The sequence below is a fragment of the Elephas maximus genome, chromosome 8, assembly GCF_024166365.1.
Source record: "Elephas maximus indicus isolate mEleMax1 chromosome 8, mEleMax1 primary haplotype, whole genome shotgun sequence".
NCBI lineage: Eukaryota > Metazoa > Chordata > Mammalia > Proboscidea > Elephantidae > Elephas > Elephas maximus.
In genome coordinates, this window is record NC_064826.1 from 93,712,932 (window position 1) to 93,736,221 (window position 23,290).

At 42.1% G+C, this 23,290-nt stretch overlaps 1 protein-coding gene across 1 annotated transcript in view; it reads right to left on the reverse strand.

The window, feature by feature from the left end:
* PDE1C (phosphodiesterase 1C) overlaps positions 1-23,290 on the reverse strand; it is a 626,169-nt gene that overhangs the window by 495,827 nt on the left and 107,052 nt on the right. The window contains exon 2 of the mRNA XM_049894061.1: positions 21,655-21,705. Within this exon, the coding sequence (XP_049750018.1) occupies positions 21,655-21,705 (51 nt within the window). The remainder of the gene's footprint in view (positions 1-21,654; positions 21,706-23,290) is intronic.

The following is a 23,290-nucleotide window of genomic DNA, read 5'->3' on the forward strand; positions in this document are numbered from 1 at the left end:
ATATTGAGATGATTATGTGTTGTTGAGGTTTTATTCCTCTCTTTCTCCTTTTTGACCTATTGGTATGATGTATTATATTGGTAGTTAAATGGAGCAAGAACTAATTTTCCAACTGGCATCAAATTTCCCCTATAGAACTTTGTTGGGAAAACAATTTGATAAGATGGGGATGGTGGTGAGGAGAAATCTTAAAGACACAGATTAAAAAGAAAGAGCTAAACTTTCCTGCATATAAAATAAACAGAATTTAGAGGTAGATAAGAGCAGAGGCAAGGAAAAATGGAGAGGAGAGGAAAGGTGAAGCAATATAGCTATAAGCTTGAACCTTGACAGAAAGAAGTTAGAAACTAAAGAAGATGTAAGTCTGATATTCATGTTTAAGTTCAAGCTGTATGGAACTGTAATGTAACCACATCTTCAGTACAATAAAATTCTCACACACTTGCTGCTTTATGAAAGTGAAGATGGAGAGAAGGGTCAGAAATTATGAAGAATGGGCTATATCCCACATTTGGTTTGTTGTCTGGAAAAATTAAGTGATCACCTGCAAGACGTAAAGTACAGGAAAAAATTCAGCATACTCAGGAAACCATATCCAGAAGTAATGAGAAGAGACCCCTGGAAATTCACAAAAACCTTAGGGATTGAAACTGGGTGTGAATGGGGAGTCTTAGCAATCATGTGGGCCTTAAGGGTCATGTCTTTATGCCATCTGGCTCATACTTTAAAACAATAGTGAAGATGTCTTGCTTCACTCAAACATGTTCTGAGTTGTTGTACTGTTATTATAGTATACTTATAGAACTGCATTGCTAGAATTCTGTTTAAGGCTTCTTGCAGTTATATTCACAAAACAGATGAGCCTTTAGTTTTTTTATGTAGTCCTCATCATGGGAACAATCTGTTCCCCAATATTTGTATAAATTGTCTATAAAACTCTTGGTTAACTTGAGCTGTAAACTTTCACCAAAACCGCAATAAAATTAAACAAAAACCACTTGGGATCCAAAGTCTTTTTAGCAGAACAATTATTCACAAAATTTTCAATACCTTTTTTTTTTTTTAATTGTTGCATTCGGGTTATCTATGTCTTTCAGAGTCATTATTTTCCTGTAGAAAATGCCATTTGTAGAGATATTCAGATTTATTAGCATAGATATCTATGTACTTTCAATTTTAATCTTCATCTATGTATTCAATAATTTTGAGTATATGGTACTTTTTTCTTTGTTTGTAGGTTTGTTTTCTTCTGTGATTGCTTTCTAGAGCTGTGCTGTCCAACATGGTATCATTAGCCATATGTGGCCATATAAATTTAGATTAATTAAAATTTAAAACTAAAGAATTTCCTTCCTTAGTCTGACTAGCTACATTTCATGTGACTAGTAGCTACTGTATTTGACAGCACACATGTAGAATACTTCCATCATTACAGAAAGTTCTACTGGACAGTGCTGTTCTAGAGGTTTATATCTTTTGTCACTTTCCTAAGGAAATAGCTCTTGAATTTATCAGCTCTACTGCTCATCCAATAATAATGGGAATGTGGAATGTACGGAATATGAATCTAGGAAAATCGGAAATTGTCAAAAATGAAATGGAATCCATAAACATCAATATCCTAGGCATTAGTGCGCTGAAATGGACTGGTATTGTCCATTTTGAATCAGACAATCATATGGTCTACTATGCCAGGAATAACAACTTGAAGAGGAATGGCGTTGCATTCATCATCGAAAAGAACATTTCAAGATCTATCCTGAAGTATGACACTGTCAGTGATAGGATAATATCCATATGCCTACAAGAAAGACCAGTTAATACGACTATTAGTCAAATTTAGGCACCAACCACTAAGGCCAAAGATGAAGAAATTGAAGATTTTTACCAACTTCTGTAGTCTAAAATTGACCGTGCATGCAATCAGGAGGCATTGATAATTACTGGTGATTGGAATGTGAAAGTTGGAAATAAAGATCGATCACTAGTTGTAAAATATGGCCTTGGTGACAGAAACAATGCCAGAGATTGCATGATAGCATTCTGCAAGACCAACGACTTCTTCATTGCAAATACCTTTTTTCACCGATATAAATGGCAACTGTACACATGGACCTCACCAGACGCAATACACAGGAATCAAATCCACTACATCTGTGGAAAGAAATGATGGAAAAGCTCAAGATCATCAGTCAGAACAAGGGCAAGGGGCCAGCTGTGGAACAGACTATCAATTGCTCACATGCAAGTTCAAGTTGAAAATGAAGAAAATCAGAACAAATCCACGAAAGCCAAAGTACCACCTTGAGTATATCCCACCTGAATTTAGAGACCATCTCAACAACAGATTTGACGTGTTGAACACTAATGACCGAAGACCAGACGAGTTGTGGAATGACATCAAGGGCATTATACATGAAGAAAGCAAGAGGTCATTAAAAAGACAGGAAAGAAAGAAAAGACCAAAATGGATGTGAGAAGAGACACTGAAACTTGCTCTTGCACACAGAGTAGCTAAAGTGAACAGGAGATATGAGGAAGTAAAAGAGCAGAACAGAATAATTCAAAGGGTGGCAGGAGAAGAAAAAGTAAAGTATTATAATGATATATGCAAAGACCTGGAGATAGAAAACCAAAAGGAAAGAACACACTCAGCATTTCTCAAGCTGAAAGAATTAAAGTTCAAGCCTTGAGTTGCAATAGTGAAGGATCCTACAGGGAAAATAGTAAACGACACAGGAGGCATTAAAAAAAGATGGAAGGAATACACAGAGTCACTACACTGAAAAGAATTGGTCGATGTTCACCATTTCAGGAGGTAGCATATAGTCAAGAATCGATGGTATTGAAGTTCAAGCTGAACTGAAGGCATTGGCAAAAAATGTGTCTCCAGGAATTGACGAAATATCAATTCAAATGTTTCAACAAACGGATGCAGCTCTGAAAGTGCTCATTCATCTATGCCAAGAAATTTAGAAGACAGCTACCTGGCTAACTGACTGGAAGAGATAATATTCATGCTTATTCCCAAGACAGGTGATCCAACCATTGCAAAAATTATCAAACAATATCATTAATATCACACCCAAGTAAAATTTTGCTGGAGATCATTCAAAAGCAGCTGCAGCAGCTTATCAACAGGAAACCGCCAGAAATTCAAGCCAGATTTAGAAGAGGATGTGGAACCAGGGATATCACTGCTGATGTCAGATGGATCCTGGCTGAAAGCAGAGATTACCAGAAAGATGTTTACCTGTGTAAAAGGTATTCAACTGTGTAGATCATAAGGAATTATGAATAACATTGCAAAGAATGGGAATTCCAGACACTTAAATGCGCTCATGAAGAACCTGTACATAGATCAAGAGACAGTCGTTCGAACAAAGGGATACTGTGTGGTTTAAAGTCAGGAAAGGTGTGCGTCAGAGTTGTATCCTTTCACCATACTTATTCAGTCTGTATGCTAAGCAAATAATCCAAGAAGCTGGATTCTATGAAGAACGAGGCATCAAGATTGGAGGAAGACTCATTAACAACCTGAGTTATGCAGGTGACACAACCTTGCTTCCTGAAAGTGAAGTAGACTTGAAGCACTTATTGATAAAGATCAAAGACCACAGCCTACAGTATGGATTACATGTCAACATAAAGAAAACAAAAATCCTCACAACTGGACCAATAAGCAACATCATGATAAACAGAGAAAAGACTGCAGTTCTCAAGGATTTCATTTTACTTCGATCCACAATCAACACCCACGAAACCAGCAGTCAAGAAAACAAACAATGCATTGCATGGGCAAATCTGCTGCAAAAGACCTCTTTAGAGTGTTGAAAAGCAAACATGTCACCTTGAAGACTAAGGCGCGCCTGACCCAAGCCATGGTGTTTTCAATCGCCTCGTATGCATGTGAAAACTGGACGAAGAATAAGGAAGGCCGAAGAATTGACACCTTTGAATTGTGATGCTGGTGAAGAATACTGAATATACCATGGACTGCCAAAAGAATGAACAAATCTGTCTTGGGAAGAAGTACAACCAAAATACTCTTTAGAAGCAAGGATGGCGAGACTGCGTCTCACATACGTTGGACATGTTATCAGGAGGGATCAGTCCCTAGAGAGGGTCATCATGCTTGGTAAAGTAGAGGGTTGGCGAAAAAGAGGAAGACCGTCAATGAGATGGATTGACACAGTGGCTGCAACAATGAGCTCAAGGATGACAACAATTGTGAGGGTGGCGCAGGATGCGACAGTGTTTCATTTTGTTGTACGCAGGGTCACTATGATGCACCTAACAACACTGCTTCTCTTATTTCTAATTCATTCATTTTTGCTTTTAAATTTGCTATTTTTGCTTCCGCATGCGGTGAATTAATTAACTTTTGTGTGTGGCCTTTCTAGCCATGGTATTGTAACTCCCACCCTGGTGATTGGGCGGGACTGTGTGATAGGGTAATCCCAGAGGATTGGTCATTTGCCTTAAAATAGATTCAATTCCAGTGCAGAGGGAAGGAGCCCACTACCACCAACAAAGGAGACACCTCCAGGAGAGACCTACCAGCAGAGACTTGGCAGCAGGAGACAGCACAGTGGGCTTCCCGGCCCACAGAGAGAGAAAGCTGAGTGCCTTCGGGCAGAGACTGAGGGCCAGGGAGAGGTGTGCCTGCTAGCACAGCTAGGGAGAAGCTATCCTGATGGAAGAACTATATCCTGAGTGTTCTTGAGCCTGAATTGTAACTGGTGCTACCCTAATATACCCCATAATTTTGAGTATGGTCTGTGAGTTCTGTGTGGCCATTGCAGTGAATTATTAAACCCAGTAGAGAAGTAGAAGAGTGCTGTGCGAGGCATGGCTGGTGTCAGAATTAGTAAAGATGGCGGAGAGAGGAGGTTTGTCTGGCTTCTGCCTCATGGGAGTCGGCCTTGTGCTGGTGATCTTGGTTCTCCTTCCCCCTTGTGGGGTTGGAGGAGGTTAGACACTGCCCCCACAGTTTTTACACCATATTTTCAACATGTTTGTCTTCTTCTTTTTTCTCAATTTGTTTTTTTAAATCAGAGCATTTGTGTCTATGGCTTTGGCTGGCTACATGCCAACAGTTTTAACATTTTATCTTCCCACTAAATACACTAAGAAGTCTGCGATGGCAATTTTTCACTTATCTTTTGACCCAGAAGTTGACTCTTTTTGAAAATGTATTTCATGTGATTTATTTTTATTTTTGGTTGCTGTCATTTAAATTTTTTTTTTTAATTTAATTCCCAGGTTTTATAGCACTGTGATCAGAGATTATGTTCTACGTAATTTTGATTTGGGGAATCTATTGATGCTTTCTCTGTCACCCAAGTTACAGTAACATTTCTAACTATTTCATTGAGTCTTGAATAAAATAAAATACGGATCACTTCTCTGTGTAGAATACAAAGTATGGAACTATCACATGTGTACTGTGGACTGTAACTCAGTGGAATATGACTCACTTTGTTTTTTATTTCTTGAATTCTGCTTTCTATAAAATTAATACTGCCATGGCTAGCTCATTCTTTATGCTTGCCTGAAACATACTTGCCCGTCAATTTTGGTTTACGTTATGCCTCCTGAAACAATATATAGCTGTAATGTGTTTTTAATCCAGATTGGAAAGCTATAACAGTTATCTTTAAATTGAAAATTATATATTCTTGAAATTGTTTCTCTTACTATCAACATCAATAATATAACGGTATTGAATCCATAGGAAAATTCAACACCTCTACAACAAAAAGACAACCCAATTAAAAAATGTACAAAGGATATGGACAGACACTTCACCAAAGATGACATTCAGGTGACTAACAGACACACCAGGAAATGCTTGTGATCACCAGTCATTAGAGAAATGCAAAACGAAACTACAGCGAGATACCATCTCACTCAACATTACTGGCACAAACCACAAAAACAGAAAATAAATGTTGGAGATGCTGCAGGAAGATTGGAACTCTTATTCACTGCTGGAGGGAATGAAAAATGGTACAACTATTTTGAAAAACAATATGGCAATTCCTTGAGAAGCTAGAAATAGGAATACCATCCCAAACCCACTGCTGTCGAGTTAATTCCGACTCATAGCAACCCTATAAGACAGAGTAGAACTGCCCCGTAGAGTTTCCAAGGAGCACCTGGCAGATTCGAACTGCCGACCTTTACAATTAGCAGATGTAGCACTTAACCACTGTGCCACCAGGGAATACCATATGATCCAGCAATTCAACTCCTAGCAATATATCCTAGAAAAATAAGAGTCGTCACATGAATAGGCACATGCACGCCCATGTATACTGCAAGTATACATGAATAGTATAGTGAAAAGATGGAAACAACCTAGGTGCCCATCAACAGACGAATGGATAAACAAACTATGGTACATAAACACGATAGGATACTACACAACGATAAAGAACAATAATGAATCCGCGAAACATCTCACAACATGAGTGAATCTGGAGAGCATTAGGCTGAGTGAAACAAATCAATCACAAAAGGACAAATACTGTATGAGAGCACTATTATAAAAACTCACGAAAAGGTTTACACACAAAAAGAAACAATCTTTGATGGTTACGAGGGAGGAGAATGGTGGGGAGGGGAAAGCACTAACTATACAATAGACAAGTGATAACTTTGGTGAAGGGTAAGACAGTACACAATACTGGGGAAGTCAACACAACTTAACCAAGGCAAGGTCATGGAAGCTTCACAGATACATCCAAACTCCCTGAGGGACCGAATTATTGGGCTAAGGGCTAGGGATCATGGTATTAGGGGACATTTAGCTCAACTGGCCTAACACTAAAGGGGCATACCAGCCCAGGGGCAAGAACTAGAAGGCAGGAGGTGACAGGAAAGCTGGCAATAGGGAACCCAAGTTCGAGAAGGGGAATGTTGATGTGTTGTGGGGTTGGTAACCAATTTCACAAAACAACATGTGTGCTAATTGTTTAATGAGAAGTTAGTTTGTTCTATAAACCTTCATCTGAAGTACAATAGTAAAAAATAAAAATAAAATAGTATGTAGGCTAATGAGAAACACATGAACAACAATTTAGGTACAGATTTATTGAATTTACATGAAATTCTGAACATATTTCTCAGTTGTCTTCTGCTATGTAAATGCTGCAGAAGAGAATAAAGGACCAAGTCTGATCGTTTTTTTCCTTTGTCTGCAAACCTCTTTATCTTTGTAATTCAAAAATTTTGCTACTGTATATGTAGTTGTGGATTCTTTTAACTGATGTTTAAACTATTTTTTTCTAGAAAACAGTGAGCTCTTTCAATCTGCAAACTCAGGTCTTAATTTCCTCTGCTCAGAAAGCTGCCTTCAACTTTGTCTTTGATTAACTGCTTCTGTTTGGCCTAGTCCCAGAATATCTATAATTCATTTATTTATATTGGGTATGTCTTCTTTGACCTATCATTTTTTTCTCATCATTTCTGATCCTTCATCATTTTCGTTTATACTCTAAGGCAGTGTTTCTCAAATGTGTCTTTCGATCATGGATTAAAATTTCCTCAGTGTCATTTCTATATTTCAATGTGAATTTTAATTCCAACATTGCATATTTACTTTCCTTGCATTGTTTACTTTTGTATCTCCAGCTCAAAAGCTAGACCAGGAGGCAGCTGTTTGAACAGAACAAGGGGATACCGCTTGGTTTAAAATCAGGAAAGGTGTGCGTCAGGGTTGCATCCTTTCACCATACTTATTCAATCTGTATGCTGAGCAAATAATCTGAGAAGCTGGACTATATGAAGAAGAACACAGCATTAGGATTGGATGAAGACTCATTAACAACCTGTGATATGCAGATGACACAATTTTGCTTGCTGAAAGTGAAGAAAATTTGAAGCACTTACTGATGAAAATCAAAGACTACAGCCTTCAGTATGGATTACACCTTAACATCAAGAAAAAAAAAAAATCCACAGAACTAGACCAATAAGCAACACCATGATAAATGGAGAAAAGGTTGAAGTTGTCAAGGATTTCATTTTACCTGGATCTATAATCAACACCCATGGAAGCAATGGTCAAAAAATCAACTTACGTATTGCATTGGGCAAATCTGCTGCAAAAGACTTCTTTAAAGTGCAAAAAGCAAAGATGTCACCTTAAAGACTAAGGTGTGCTGGATCCAAGCCGTGGTATTTTTAATTGCATTACATGCATGCGAAAGCTGGACGATGAAAAAGGAAGACCAAAGAAGAATTGACGCATTTGAATTATGGTGTTGGTGAAGAATATTAAATATAGCAGGGACTGCCAGAAGAACAAACAAACCTGTCTTGGAAGAAGGGCAGCCAGAATGCTCCTTAGAAGTGAGGATGGCGAGACTTCATCTCACTTACTTTGGACATGTTATCAGGAGGGACCAATCCCTGGAGAAGGACAGCATGCTTGGTAAAGCAGAGGGTTAGCAAAAAAAAAGAGAAAGACCCTCAATAAGATGGGCTGACACAGTGGCTGCAGTGATGGGCTCAAGCACAGCAACAATTGTGAGGACAGCAAACGGCTGAACAATGGTTCATCCTGTGATACATAGGGTCACTATGAGTGGGAACCAACTTGACAGCACCTAACAACAACAACAGTTGCTGTCAAGTTGCCTCCGACTCTCAGTGACCCCATGTACAGCACAACAAAATGTTACCTGAGCCTGCTCCACCTTCATGATTCTTGGTATTTTTGAGTCTGTTGAGGCTGTTGTGTCAATCCATCTCATTGAGGGTTTCCCTTGTTTTCAATGGCCCTCTACTTCACCAAACATGATATCCTTTTCTAGCAACTGATCTCTTCTGATGATGTGTTCAAAGTAAGCAAGTTGAAGTCTCAGACAATATTCTGTGATCCACAGGGTTTTAATCAGCTAATTTTCGAAAGCCGACCACCAAGCTTTTCTTCCTAGTCTTACTCTGGAAGCTCCACTGAAACCTGTCCACATGCTGGCCCTTCTGGTATTTGAATCACTGGTGGCATAGCTTCCAGCATCATACCAACATGAAAGCCACCACAGTACTACAAACCGACAGTGCACAGCCCAAGCCTAAAAAGTGAGCAAAAAGAATGGTGCAAAAGTCACTTCAAAGCATAGCCTTGCATGTGTTCTTATCAGATTGATATGCATAACTCCTACATAACTTCCAAAGTCTATTTAGAAATTCATCTGGTGCAGTGGAGCACTATCTAGTAAGACCATCAATTCCGAGAGGAAAGGTCTTGATTTCTCTTTGTCATACATATAAAGAATGAGCTTGTTCAGCAGAGTAATGATGTAGACAAGATTAAAAGGAGACTGTTTTCAAGAACTTTGACAGCATCCATTTTGTATACTAATTAAAAGAGAAACTTATCTATTAAGAGTGAAATCTACTTGACAAGCACTTTTTAATGGCTAGTATAATTTGGGTCCTTGAGAGTTAGAAGATGACATTTTTTAACATTTTCTGTAAGTCAGACTTTCAATAATTCAGACCCACCAAACCCATTAACGACAAGTAGACTCCAGCTCATAGTGACCCTACAGGACAGAGTAGAGCTCCCCCTTAGGGTTTCCAAGGCCATAAATCTTTACAGAAGCAGACTGCCACCTCTTCTCCTATGGAGTGGCTAGTGGGTTCGAACCATTGACCTTTCAGTTAGCAACCAAGCGCTTAACCACTGCACCACCAGGGCTTCTCCAACCCCCCCCCACGCACACCCCAAAATTAAGTCAAGAATTTTCCATGCCTACCTCGAAGTATGCTGATGTCTGCAGAGCATGCAAAAATCCAAGTCTTACCATCTGCTGGATGACTCATTTGTAAATCTGCCTACTATTCCTTTGGGAAGTTCCAGGGCTGATTTTTTTACCTCATTATAAAAACTTGGTGGGAATGAATTCAGTAATACAGTACATATGAAAGTTCTCTGAGCTGTTTAGAAGAAGGTACCACATTAATCCTAAACATATTTAAATGAGATGTGTACTGTGATCAAAAATAACTGTGTTTGAAAGTAACTGCATGGAGACTTGTAGTTTTTATTAAAAGTTCCAGAAAACCAGAGACTTTTGGGTAGTATATGGTCACAGAGAAGAATTTCTCTACTTTGGGCCCAAACTAGCCATTGCTGGTAACAAGGACAATAGGTCATCTGTTGGTAAAAAGCTCCTTTTGGGGAAAGAACTGTGACTTATTCATTTTTTATACCCCTGTAGCCAGCAGGGAAACCCTGGTGTCATAGTGGTTAAGTGCCACGGCTGCTGACCAAAAGGTCAGCAGTTTGAATCCACCAGGCGCTCCTTGGAATCTCTATGGGACAGTTCTACTCTGTCCTATAGGGTCGCTATGAGTTGGACTTGAGGCAACAGGTTTGGTTTTTTGGTACCCAGCAGGAAAGAACCCTGGTGGTGCAGTGGTTAAGCACTCGGCTGCTAAGCACTCAAACTCACCAGCCACTCAGTGGGAGAAAGATGTGGAAGTCTGCTTCCATGAAGATTACACCCTTAGAAACCCTATGGGGCAGTTCTGCTCTGTCCTATAGGGTCACTATGAGTCAGAATCAACTCGACAGCAACAGGTTTGGTTTGGTTTAGGTTTTTTGGTACCCTGCAGAAAGTGCCCTTTCGATGTTAACTCTTTTTATCTATTTTTATGATGTCGATCTCTGAGGCTATAGAAACCACACTAAAAACTTAGATGAATGCCTCATTTCAGCCTTTTCTCCTTCTATATCTGTTTCAATTATATCATGCATGGGTTTTCTTCAGCTTCTGACCAAATTGCCTTCCTGTCTTGACTTCCCTTCTTGTTTGGCATTGTCAGATTAGAAAAGTAGGCAATTCTTTCACGAGTTCAAGAATTGCAGCTGCAAACATGAGATTTTCAACAGCGCCTTCGCAACTGCACAACTGAAGTGAGAGTCATTCATAGTTTAGTCTACAAAATGATCCTCCCCTGGAGTTGTACGTTTCACAGCCTCCAACACTGTATGTATCCATCGTGGGCTTCCAACCAAGCTTAGCCACAGCCTAATGCGTACCATGGCAGGAACCACAGCACCACCTTGGTCTACCTGCCTGTCTTGGGAGGGAGATTAGACATGGTGCTTGGCACACAGTAGGTGCTCCAGAAACATTTGTTGAACAGAAGGTATCATGGGAAGCTGTGATTGGTAAATCATGGGAACCCCATAACTTAAATCCATCTGACTTTTTTCTAATAAGGTTACTGAATGCGAATCTCCAAGAATCGTCCAGGGATGAGTGGGTTTTCTCCCCTTGTCTGGAGTTGTTCTCGATCCGGCATCTTTCCATTTATTCTGCTTTCAGTCCAATTGAACAAACATTTACTGAACACTTATTAGGCACAGCTTCTGCTTTCAAAAGTCAAAATCTAGTGCAAAGATAATCATTAAATAAGTATTTACAATGCAGTGTGAAACAAGGAATAATGTAACAGTGCAAAAATATATAGTTGCAGAAAAAAGGAGAGGTGATTATTTTTGTCCTGGCAGTCCAGCCAGGCTTTACAGAAAACTTGGCCTATGATAGGTGTTTTGAGAGATGAATGGGCTTGCCTGGCGATCAGCAGAGTGAGGGACCATTTCAAGCAAAAGGAACTGCGTGAGCAAAGGCATCGAGGAGTGAAACAGTGTGGTAGGGCAATTAGTTTGATTTTTCTGGAGCTTAAACGAAGTAGGGTAAGATTCTGAAAGGACTTGGATGATGTGCCAAGGACTTGAACTTTATTCTGGAGGCCATGGGAAGGCTTTTTTCTTTTTTTTAACTTTTTATTTTGATATAATTGTAAATTCATACATATGCAGTTGTAACAACAAATACAGACAGATCCCGTGTACCCTTTACTCAGTTTCCCCAGGGCAACATTCTGTAAAACTATCGTTCAATACCACAACCAGGACACTGACACCGAAACACTCCAGATGCAGAGCGTTTCCATCACCACAAGGATTCCTCAGGGTGCTCTTTTACAGCCACGACCACTTCCCTCCCACTGCTGCCTCCTCCTTTACCCCTGGTGACCGCTCATCTGTTCTCTAATTCTGTCATTTTGTTGTTTCAAGGATGTTACACACAAGGAATCATACAGTACCTAACCTTTTAGGATTGGCTTTTTTCATTCACCATAATTCTCTGGAGATTCATCCAGCTGGTTGTACATATCAGTAGTTTGTTCCTTCTTATTGCTGAGTAGTATTCCATGATGCAGACGTACCACCGTTTGTTTAACCACTCGCCCATTGGAGGACATCTGAGTTGCTTCCAGTTTGGGGCTTTTACCAAGAAAGCTGCTATACACATTGATGTACAGGTTTTTGCGTGAAGGTAAGTCTTCATTTCTCTGGGATAAAAGCTCAGCGGTACTCTTGCTGGGTGGTATGGTAGTTACATGTTTTCTTTTTTAAGAAACTGCCAAACTGTTTTTGCCAAGTGGCTGTACCACCAGCAACATATAAATGATCCATTTTCTCTGAATCCTCACCAGCATTTGGTGGTGGTACTATTTTTTTTCCCCTAGCCACTCTGATAGGTGTGCAGCGGTACCTCATTGTGGCTTTAATGCGCATTTCTCTCGTGGCTAATGATGTTGAACATCTTTTCACTTGCGGATTTGCCATCTGTATATCTTCTTTGGTAAGCAGTCTTTTCATGTCTTTTGGCCATATTCTAAATGAATTGATTTTTTACTATTGAGTTTTGAGAATTATTTATATATATATATACATATATATATATATTCTAGATACAACTCCTTTCTTGGATATGTGGTTTGCAAATATTTTCTCCCACTCTATAGCTTGTCTTTTCATCTTCTTAACAGGGTCTTTCACAGAACAAAGGTTTTTAATGTTAATGAAGCCCAATATATCCATTTTTTTCTTTTATGGATCGTGCTTTTGATGCCAAGTCTCTCTCTCCTAATCTTAGATCCCAGAGATTTTTCTCCTGTTTTTTTCTAAAAGTTTTATAGTTTTTTTGCTTTGTATTTAAGTCCTTGACCCATTTTTGAGCTCATTCTTTTGTGAAAGGTGTGAGGCTTAGGTTGAGGTTCATGTTTTTACCTATGGCTATCTAATTACTCTCCCATCATTTATTTTTTTTAATCTAATTACTCTCGCATCATTTATTGAAAATGCTATATTTCTTCCATTGACTTGTGTCTGCACCTTTGTCAAAAATCAGTTGGGCATATTAGTGAGGATCTATTTCTGGGTCCTCTATTCTATTTCATCGACCTATGGGCCTTTGTTATTTGTACTGATCTATAATATAAATCAGAACATTGTACTGCTCTGCGAACACAGCTTCCAGACCTCTTTTCCCCGGCCTTTGCCTCCACCTCACTATCACACAGTTTTTCAATTATACCACTGGTTCTCAAACTTTGGTTTGCATCGGAATTTGTTAATACACAGATTACTGGACCCTGCCTCAAGAATTTGTAATCCAGCAGATCTGGGATGGGGCCTTGGGAGCATCACCATATAATAGATGCTTCCTCGCCCTCTATCCCAAGCCCAGTGCTCACCCTCACTGTACATCCCCCTTGTCCCTGCCCAATCCTTGTCCAGCACAGAGGCTCATCCACCAGCATAAAAATACTAGGAGACCTTCCCTTGCTTCACCATCTACCCACCCAAATTACTCCAGCTTTTCACAGGACAATCTATTTCCAACAATATACAGATTTTTACCTTCCAAAGCAAAATATGCCAAATTTGAAGGCATTACTAATTAGGCTCCATTTTCTTACTGCTTTTGATACCACTATTTTCTTTTCAGCCATGTGCTCATTTCTGGGCAGAAATTATTCTCCCCTCAGTCAGGGAAGCAATCAAAACTCCAGAATGGATCTGCCCAGCTATACAAGCTTTGGGGCCAATATCTCTTCCAGTGTTCCTACATTCCCTTAACCAAGATCCTGTCCTATTGCCCTGAACACAGCCTATTTTAAGTCTCCTGGAGTAGAGAGGAAACCCTGGTGGTGTAGTGGTTAAGAGCTATGGCTGCTAACCAAAAGGTCAGCGGTTGAAATCTAGGACCTCCTTGGAAACCCTATGGGGCAGTTCTACTCTGTCCTACAGGGTTGCTGTGAGTCAGAATCGACTTGATGGCAATGGCTTTGGAGTACAGAGACATGCCAAAATCTAGGCTTTTCCTGCCACACTGTGGCCGCATCTGAATACTACATGTGGCCTTTATTCCTTTATCGGTAGTATTTTTTTTTATTATTATTAGAAGTTACTTTCTATACCTGTTAAGCCCTACTCACTTCCCAAGCTTCAGCTAAGGCTTGTCTCCTCCAATAGGACACCCTTGAATCCACCTCCACGCCAGGCCAGGTGAGGTGTCCCCCTTCTGGCTCCCACAGCACCTGTACTGATCTCTAGCCCGTCCCTCCACATGCTGTATTGGAGCTGTTTATTCCTCCACCGCCCTGATCAGACTGTGAGGTCTCTGGAGAAGAGCTTACTTATCTTTGTCTCCAGGGCTTAGCACTGAAAAGTCTTCAGTAATACCAAAACCAAACCCATTGCCATCAAATCAATTCCGACTCACAGCAGCCCTATAGGACAGAGTAGAGCTGCTTCATAGGGTTTCCAAGGAGTAGCTGGTGGATTCGAACTGCCGACCTTTAGGTAAGCAGCCTGAGCTCTTAACCACTGTGCCACCAGGCTCCAAGTCTTCAATAAATATATGTGAAAAGAATAAAGGATGAATGGATGGATGGGAGGGAAGAAGGGAGGAAGGAAGATGGAGATGGAAATGATTCAGAATATATATAATAACAACAACCCCTAATAATTGAGCATGTATGACGTGCAGGCACTGTGCTAAGGGTATTATACAATTTAGCCCAGTCATCAAAGCTGATATCAACCTCAGCTGCCCCCACTTCAGCTAACAACTGAGAGGTTAAAGCCTGCCCTATAAGGGAGTCTCCAGAACTCTGCTCCTTTACACCCCTACCCACTTCTTGACCACCCCCCCACAGTCAACATCTGTTAGTTTGCTCTGTGACCATGTCACATGGGATTATTTTGACATTCACCTCTTCACGCGATAGTCACAATAACTCTGGGAGAAAGTTCTGGTACTGTCCCCAGAATTCAGGTGAGGCAAGTGTGGCTTAGAAAGGTTAAGTTACCTGTACAAAGCCAGGCCTGACACCAGAGCCTGCGTTCCTAGTTGCTTTTGAGGACTCTCGAGGGAGTATATGGAAAACCCTTGATGACAAACTCCAGAGGGGCTTTGGGAGTGTGTGTGCTGGGCAGTGGGATCACCTGAGCTGCTATGAAGGTAGGATGAGGAAGAGGAGGGCGAGCAGCTGCAGGCAGAGTGTTACACAGTCTTCACTCAACAAGCATTTGTTCTCACACCAGGCACGGAGGATACACAGCTCAAACAGACGGGCCCTTGCCCTCAAGGAGCCCAGTGTCTAACAGGGACACTGACATACACATACAACAGACATTTCCAGGCAGGGTGCTATCTTCTCCCACCTGGTAGTGGAGGGCAGCCTGGCCAGCACCCCAAATGTCTGCACCTGAGCTCCTGGCCACAAGATGTGTTCAGCAGGGGACCCAGCCCCACAGGCCAGCTGACTTTTCCCAGAAGCCACGGAATGTCAGAAGCCCCAGCCTCAGAGGGGCTCCACAGGCGTTCCTGGCCCAGCCAGGACTGGGAACTTGGCTGGGGAGGGCCAGCTTTTCACAGCACAGCCCTGGCTTCCAGAGGGCACCCCAGCTCCAGGAGGAGGCTGAGGTACAACCAAGTATAAAAACCCTTCAGAGGCTCCCCCCCAATCAGCTCCACTCATTAGGCACAAAGACCTTTCTTGGTTTGCCCAAGCGACCTCTCCGGCCAGTTTTCCCAATGTGTAAGGCTCTTTAGGGCATGTATTAGTTCCCTAAAAAAACAGTTGCCTTTGAGCCAACTCTGCCTCATGGTGACCCCATGTGCGTCAGAGTAGGACTACTGCATAAGGTTTTCAAGCTATGACCTTTCAGAAGCAGATGACCAGGCCCTTCTTCTGAAGCACCTCTGGGTGGATTCAAACAGCCAAACTTTCAGTTAGTATTCGAGTGCTTAACTGACTGCACCACCCAGGGACTCCCCGTTCGTTTCTACGACTACCACAACAAAGTACGACAAACCAGGTGGCTTAAAACAGCAGAAATTTATTCTCTCGAAATTCTGGAGCCTAGAAGTCTGAATTCAGGGTGTTGGCAGCGTTGATTCCTTCTGGGGGCTCGGAGGGAAAATCTGTTCATGCCTCTCTCATAGCTTCTGTTGACGTCAGCAATCCTGGCACTCCTTGGCTTGTAGCTGCATCGCTCCAATCTCTGCCTCTCTTTTCCCATGACCATCTTCCCTCTGTCTCTGTGTTTCTTCTCCTTTATAAGGACACCAGTCATATTGGAATAGGCCCCATCCTACTCCAGTATGACCTCATGTCAACTTAACTAATTACTTCTTCAAAGACCCTGTTTCCAAGTAAGGTCACAGTCACAGGTACCAGGTGTTAGGACTTCAATGTATCTGCTGGGGGACACAATTCAACCTATCACAGTGCTCGTGTGTTTTCCTGGCATGTGCTCCCCATACCTTCCTTGCCTGGATAATTCCTGTCATCCTTCAACACTCACAGTATGCATCCCCTTCTCCTAGAAATCTGACCTAACTTGTTTAGAGGCCCTGTCCTGTGTTTCCACTGGTCCTCACCCCCCTCCCCATGCTAACCCCTCTGATATCACTTACCACATTGCTGGCTAACTTTTCTGTCTCCTCATTCCAACCCTTATGCTCCTTGACAGCAGGGGTCTTGTTTTAATCAGAATTTGAATCCTTAGCATACAGCACAGAGCCAAGCCCATGGTGAGTGCTCAGTAACTATTAGGTAAATGAATGAGTAAATGAAAGGACAAATGGAATACCCGCTCTGCCACCTCTTTGACACATGTAGAATACACATTCAGGGGTCTGGGGGAAAAAAATCTAAGTCTGCTATCAATCATTCTCACCATAGTAAGAACGTGAAACCCTGTGTCCCCTCTCTCAAGCGAATTTGCACTTCAAGTCCGCAAGATTTTCCCTTATTTAGAGAACTTCTGATATTAATGAGCTAGTGGATAGGTGTATTTTGGGAAAAATGGAATCAATGCTTGTGGACTGTGAAGCTTGTCCTGTGTTCAGGCTTGCGTACCTCCATTATCAAGATGATTGTCCCCTGAGTCCCTGAGGCTCAGAAATGGTAAATGCCAACTGCTTAGATAGGGAGGAAGTAATGTGCACTGATAACAGCCAGGTTTGGGCGTTGGGAGTCCCAGGATCCCAGCAGTGAGCAATTCTCCCCATTTCTCTGGGCCTAGCTGTCCTCATTCATAAAACGGAGACACCACTGCTGCCTGCCTGGAGGGGTGGCTGTGAGAACTAGATGTCAGAGAGCTGTGCATGAACTACCCACAGGGGGTGCCCTGCCAGCGCAGGCCTGCCCACTGCAGAGAATGAGGAAGCCCCTCCCATAGGAGCTCCAGCCCCATGACAGGCAGCCTTCGTGGTGGGGGCCATTCTTAAAACCAACTGTTTGTCCAAAGCCAATGTGCCTTGGCTGATGGAGTACTTTAGAGCCAAGGCCACCCTTCACTCCTCATTCTCTCTGACTCCATCGTTCGCCTGCAGCGTTCGAGACGAAGATAATATTCTCTCCTTTCTCTGAATCTCTCCCCACTATCTCCCTCTCTCTCCTTTGTTTTCACCTTATGTACCCATAGTTATCCGGCAGATGCTCTGATTAAGGCCAGATTAGTCAAAATCCACTGCGAGAGCCTGAAATGATGGGGGCAGAGGTCATGAAGGGACCCCGATAGCATTGGGCTCTTACTCCACATGTCGATCACCACAGCATTGCTAGTTGACTAAAAACATCAAGTGCTTCCAGACTGAAGGTGACAGACACTGAGTTACAGGGGGCCTCAGGCGTGAACTGTGGGCTTTGGCACTGATTCATTTGAGAAAAGCACAATCGTTCTGTGTGGTGGTGTCAGCCACTCAGAGACAGAGAGTGCTGGGAAGAATATTAAGTTCAGGGATTATGTTGTAGAAACAACCCTCTGAGGAAGTGGACGAGGAGGAGGCCAGGAAGGCTGGTAAACCAGCTGGCCAGGGTAGGATCAGAAACGAGCACTTAGGAAAGCTAAATTGTTCTCATGCTTCATACATTCTATTTCTTTTTGGTTCTCCTTTTTCGTTGTCATTGTAGTTAGCTGCCGTGAAATCGGCCCCCAACTCAAGGTGACCCCATGCACAACAGAATGAAACACTACCCCGTCTGTACCATCCCCACGATCAGTTGCGTATCTGACCATTGTAATCCACAGGGATTTTACTGGCTGATTTTCAGTAGATCACCAGGCCTGTCTTCTCAGTCCATCTTTATCTGAAAGCTTCTCTGAAGCCTATTCAGCATCACAGCAACACACAAGCCTCACTGACAGGTTGTGGACACACATGAGGTGCACGGCTGACTTCTCCTTTAGATTCCTTAATACGATCACCACAGCTCATCTCTGTTGCGGTATGGGGAAGCCAAAAAAAACATATTGATTCAAACTTGGGCAAAATTTAGGAAAGCGAACATCATATTCCAGATGCATCAGGAATCAGAATGTGAGGACCCCAAAGGAAATGAAAAGCTGGGATAGGTGGGGACATTGAGCCAGCCCCTCTCTCTTCACTGGAAGTCTTCTCTGCTGACCCCCTGGAGGGTTTGGTTTCCACAGCAGAGGCTCCTGCCATCTGCCCATTGGGCCTAAATCTGTACTGTGCAATGCACACATCTTGTCTGATGCAAAAATCAGAGAGTGCCGCAGCACTTCGTCTCACAGTCTCCAAAGAAAAACCTACCACCCGGTCCTCCTGGTCTTCCCAAACTGAATTCTTCATTCACATGACACAATGAAGGTCATTTTCAACTTGGTAAAGTGAAGTGTCAATCAGATGAGGCTCCTTTAAGGAATTTTTTTTTTTCCTTCCTAAAAGCTAATTTTTCCCCTCTCTAGCATTTGCTACAAAAAGATTTAGTAATTAATGTGCCATCTGATGTTTTTCCAGGACACTGCACTAAGTCAGGAGGTTGTTGTTTTTTGGGTTTTGTTTGTTTGCTTTTTTGTTTTTTGCCTCTCCCCACCCCCATCAGTCCAGCCTAATCGGTTTGCCACTGATTACATTCTTCCTGTGTAGATTTTTTTTTCTTTTTCCCTCATGCCCTCATTTATCTCTGGCTAATAAGCTTTCAAACGATACATCATTCTTCCAACCCAGTCACACAGTTTAGAAGCCTGTGAAAGCAATTTACAGGAGGAGTAACCCTCTTCTCTCCGTGAAAGGACTAAGTGCTCCAAGTGTCATTTGGCCTTCACGGTTAAAGAGCACCATCCACTGCGTACATCTTGCCAAGCGCGTCAGTACACCAGGAGACCCCGAGGGGTGCGCGGAGTACGGCGTGTGCAGCATGGTCGGGTTATGATTTGGGCATATTCATTTGCCTGACTACTGCTCGGAGATGGAGAAATAAAGGTAATAAAAGAATACTCATCATCCTCACTGAACTGTGGGATGAAATACTTATTTTGGAAATAATGATTCCAGGTAGGAGGGCAGTGAAAAATGGAGCCTGTGAAAAGCGAGTATTTTATTATACAATTTCTAAAATGTGGGCATTTAATGTTCTTTCATTATCATACGTTATACAGTTCTATAAAAATCATCTGTAGGAAATCAATCCCAAAGTTTTGAAGCCTCCCAAAAAGAGATCAAAGACAAGGTTTAGAAGAAGCCCTGAAAATAGAGAATTTATACTTTTAGCTTTACCTATTAAGACTTACTATGGCAGTGTCCCCAGTACCCATCTGTCAGTTTGTCATATTGTGGTAGCTCTTGTGTTGCTGTAATGTTGGAGAATATACCATCAGTATCTCAGCAGGGTCACTTATGGTGGACAAGTTTCAGTAGAGCTTCCAGACTAAGATGGACTAGGGAGAAAGGCCTGGCAATCTACTTCCAAAAATTAGCCAGTAAAAACCTTATGGATCACAACAGAACACTGTCCGACTTGTTTGCTTTGGACTTGCCATCAGGGATCAATCGCTAGAGGACATCATGTTTGGTGAAACAGAGGACCAGTGAGGGTGAACAAGACCCTCAGTGAGATGGATTGGCACAACAGCTGCAACGATGGGCTCGAACATGCCAGTAACCATGACGATGACACAGGACAGGGCAACGTTTCAATCTGTTGTGGACAGTTGACTCTGGCAGCTATCTATTTCTGGCAGTGTCCATAGGAGAAGCCTGAACAGTCCTACATGAACAACACAGTGACTAGGAAGTCTCATGCCACAACTTTAAAAAATGGCAACATTTTTGTAAAGGACTGAAAACAGTTATGACTTTCCTATTTTTCAGATGGGGAAACTGAGGCCCAGAAAGCATAAGTGAAATGACTTTAAGCGAAAGCCAGAGAGGCAGCAATGATGCTGGAGAAAAGAATCCGCCTTTTTGTTTACAGCTCTACCACCTCTGTGCTTGGGGCACAGTAGGTTTGGGAGCATCCACCATACCCCCCTCAATCTCATTAGTATTTTCACTCCCTGCATTGGGATCAGGGTTTTCAATCCAGGGAGTACATTAACTTGCTATATAATTTTCTGGTCAGACTGGCAGAGAAAACATCAAGAGGCTTTTGACTCCTGCTTTCTCTCATCTCATTGGGAGCAAGTGAAATAATGGGGAGCTCCACAGCCAACTGATTGTCCCAGGGCCCCAGGAAACACATTCCATCTCTTTGATCCTCAAAATGTCCTTGAACTAGGTCGACATCCCGTAAATCTCATGAATCCACCTTGGGTGGTATGCTTTGACATGTGTATAGACCATGACAGCTACAAGCATTTCACATACCCTGTCTCACTTTATCCTCATAAAAGTCCTCCCTCCCACTGCAGTGTGCTCTTCAGGGATCCCACAGGAACCACCTGGGAATCTTGTTAAAATGCAGACTCTGATTCAGCAGGTCTGGGTTGGGGCCTGAGGTCCTGCATTTCTAATAAGCCCCTAGGTGACATCAATCCTGCCACTCTGAGGACCACATTTTGAATAGCAAGGCCCCAGAGCACAGCTTGAAAACCAGAGCTCTAAGGATTGAAAGGGGTCCCTGGATGGTGCAAACGGTTAAGCGCGTGACTGCTAACCAAGAGGTTGGAGGTTTGAACCCACCCAGAGATGCCTTGGGAGAAAGATCTGGCAATCTACTTCCAAAAATCATCCATTGAAAACCCTGCAGAGCACAGTTCTACTCCAACACACATGGGGCTGCCATGAGTTGGGGTGGACTCGGCAGCAATTGGTTTTTAAGGAGGAAAAAGGCACAGTATAGCTCACCTGTGATGGGGCTCAAATGACCTATGAAACAGGTGAAGACCTCTTCTACACGGCTGTTCTACTGACAGAGACCACATGGCAGGGTCACAGCGGTGAGCCACGCAAGTGAAAAGTCTCCTGGGGAGCATGTTAAGAAGCAGCCCAGAAAAAGGATGAGACAAGATTTACTCACGGGAGAAGCGGGCAAGTGGTCTGGCATTCTTGTCCCCGGCCTCATTTGCAACTGGAAAACAAAAAAAACAGAAGACGCAACTCAGAACAAGGCATGTGTGTCCATAGACTATACCTGGCCTATGGCTAATCCTCCAGATGATTTGACATTAAGCTGTACGTGCGAGTCTTTTAAGAAGATAAAAGCAACTTACTCCCTCTCTTCTGCATGTCCAGTGTTGCTCTCAGTTCCCAAATGAGGTCGAATGTCTTAATCATTCTGATTAGAACATGTGAATAAAGTCGGAGACGAACTAAAGAATATCTAGTTTAATATGTCTACAGAAGTTAATTAATTTGCATCCAATTAGTAAGAGGCATGTGTGTCTGATTTCCAGGCGAGTGTACACTATTTTGCTTCAAGCTTCCAACCACCAGGCTGCCGTCTAACACACATATGCATCCCAACCATCTGAAATGAGTCCTAATTTTTTCTGACCCATAAGAGCAAAGCCAAGGCAGAGACTTCAAAAGATAATGACAAAGCTGGTTTTGGTTAAGAAGGACATTTAAATTGGATGTTAACAAACAGGCGAGTTCAAGAAAAGTATCCAGAGAACCATCCTTGAAAATCTTACCCCTAAACTTTCTCAGCAGGGTAGCTTGCCTTCCTCTGAATAATTTATCATCATGCAGAGAGACTTAAATTAATACTCCGTATAATTTGGAATTGACTCAACGGCACTGGGTTTGGTTTGGTTTTCTATAATTTTTACGAGGAGCCCTAGTGGTGCAGTGGTTATGAGCTTGGCTGCTAACCAAAAGGTCAGCTGTTCGAATCCACAAGTAGCTTCTTGGAAACCCTATGGGGCAATTCTACTCTGTCATATAGGGCCGCTATTAGTTGAAATCGACTCGACAGCAATGGTTTTTGGTATAATTTATGAAGCCATTTTTGTGGGTTAAAAGAAAAACCTATGACTAATAAGGGAGACAAGTTTCACTCATTTTAAAAATTATACCTTCTCAAACACACTTGTTTTGTGTATACATAGTAAACAGGCATAGGTACCTGCCATCTACTTGAATGAACACCCAAAGCAATCAACCAGAGAGATCTGTTCATTTTAGCTTAGAAAAAAAAAAAAAACCTTGAGCATCGGCAAAATAAAGGAGACTGCTAATTTAGGCATTAATGTACACAAAATTGCAGCAGCAAGACAAAATAAATCACTGCTTCATGAACTTATTACCTCGTTTTGCAAGGAATGAAAGGAGACAAAATGAATCCCTTTCACCTTCTCACAAAGGAAACATTTTAAAATTCACTACATTTGGACAAGTAAAAAAAAAAGAAAATTAAACATTTCAGTCTCAGTTTGTTTTGGTATTCCTGTCACTTGCATCATCCCAGACCCTGCCTCTATCCTTTGTACAGTGCAAACAAGACTGTAACAGCGACCAGCAGGGGGAGGCAGCATTGCAGCCTGCTCCCATTACCTCACATTTCAAAAAAGTAAAACTAAAAGGGGAAGAAGGGAAGGCAGAAAGGAAGGGAGGAAGAGAGGAAAGCAGGTAGGCAGGCACAGAATAACTATACTCTACAAACAGATTTTAAAAGAGAAGATTCCGAACGCAAAAAAGGGCCCAACCCACTA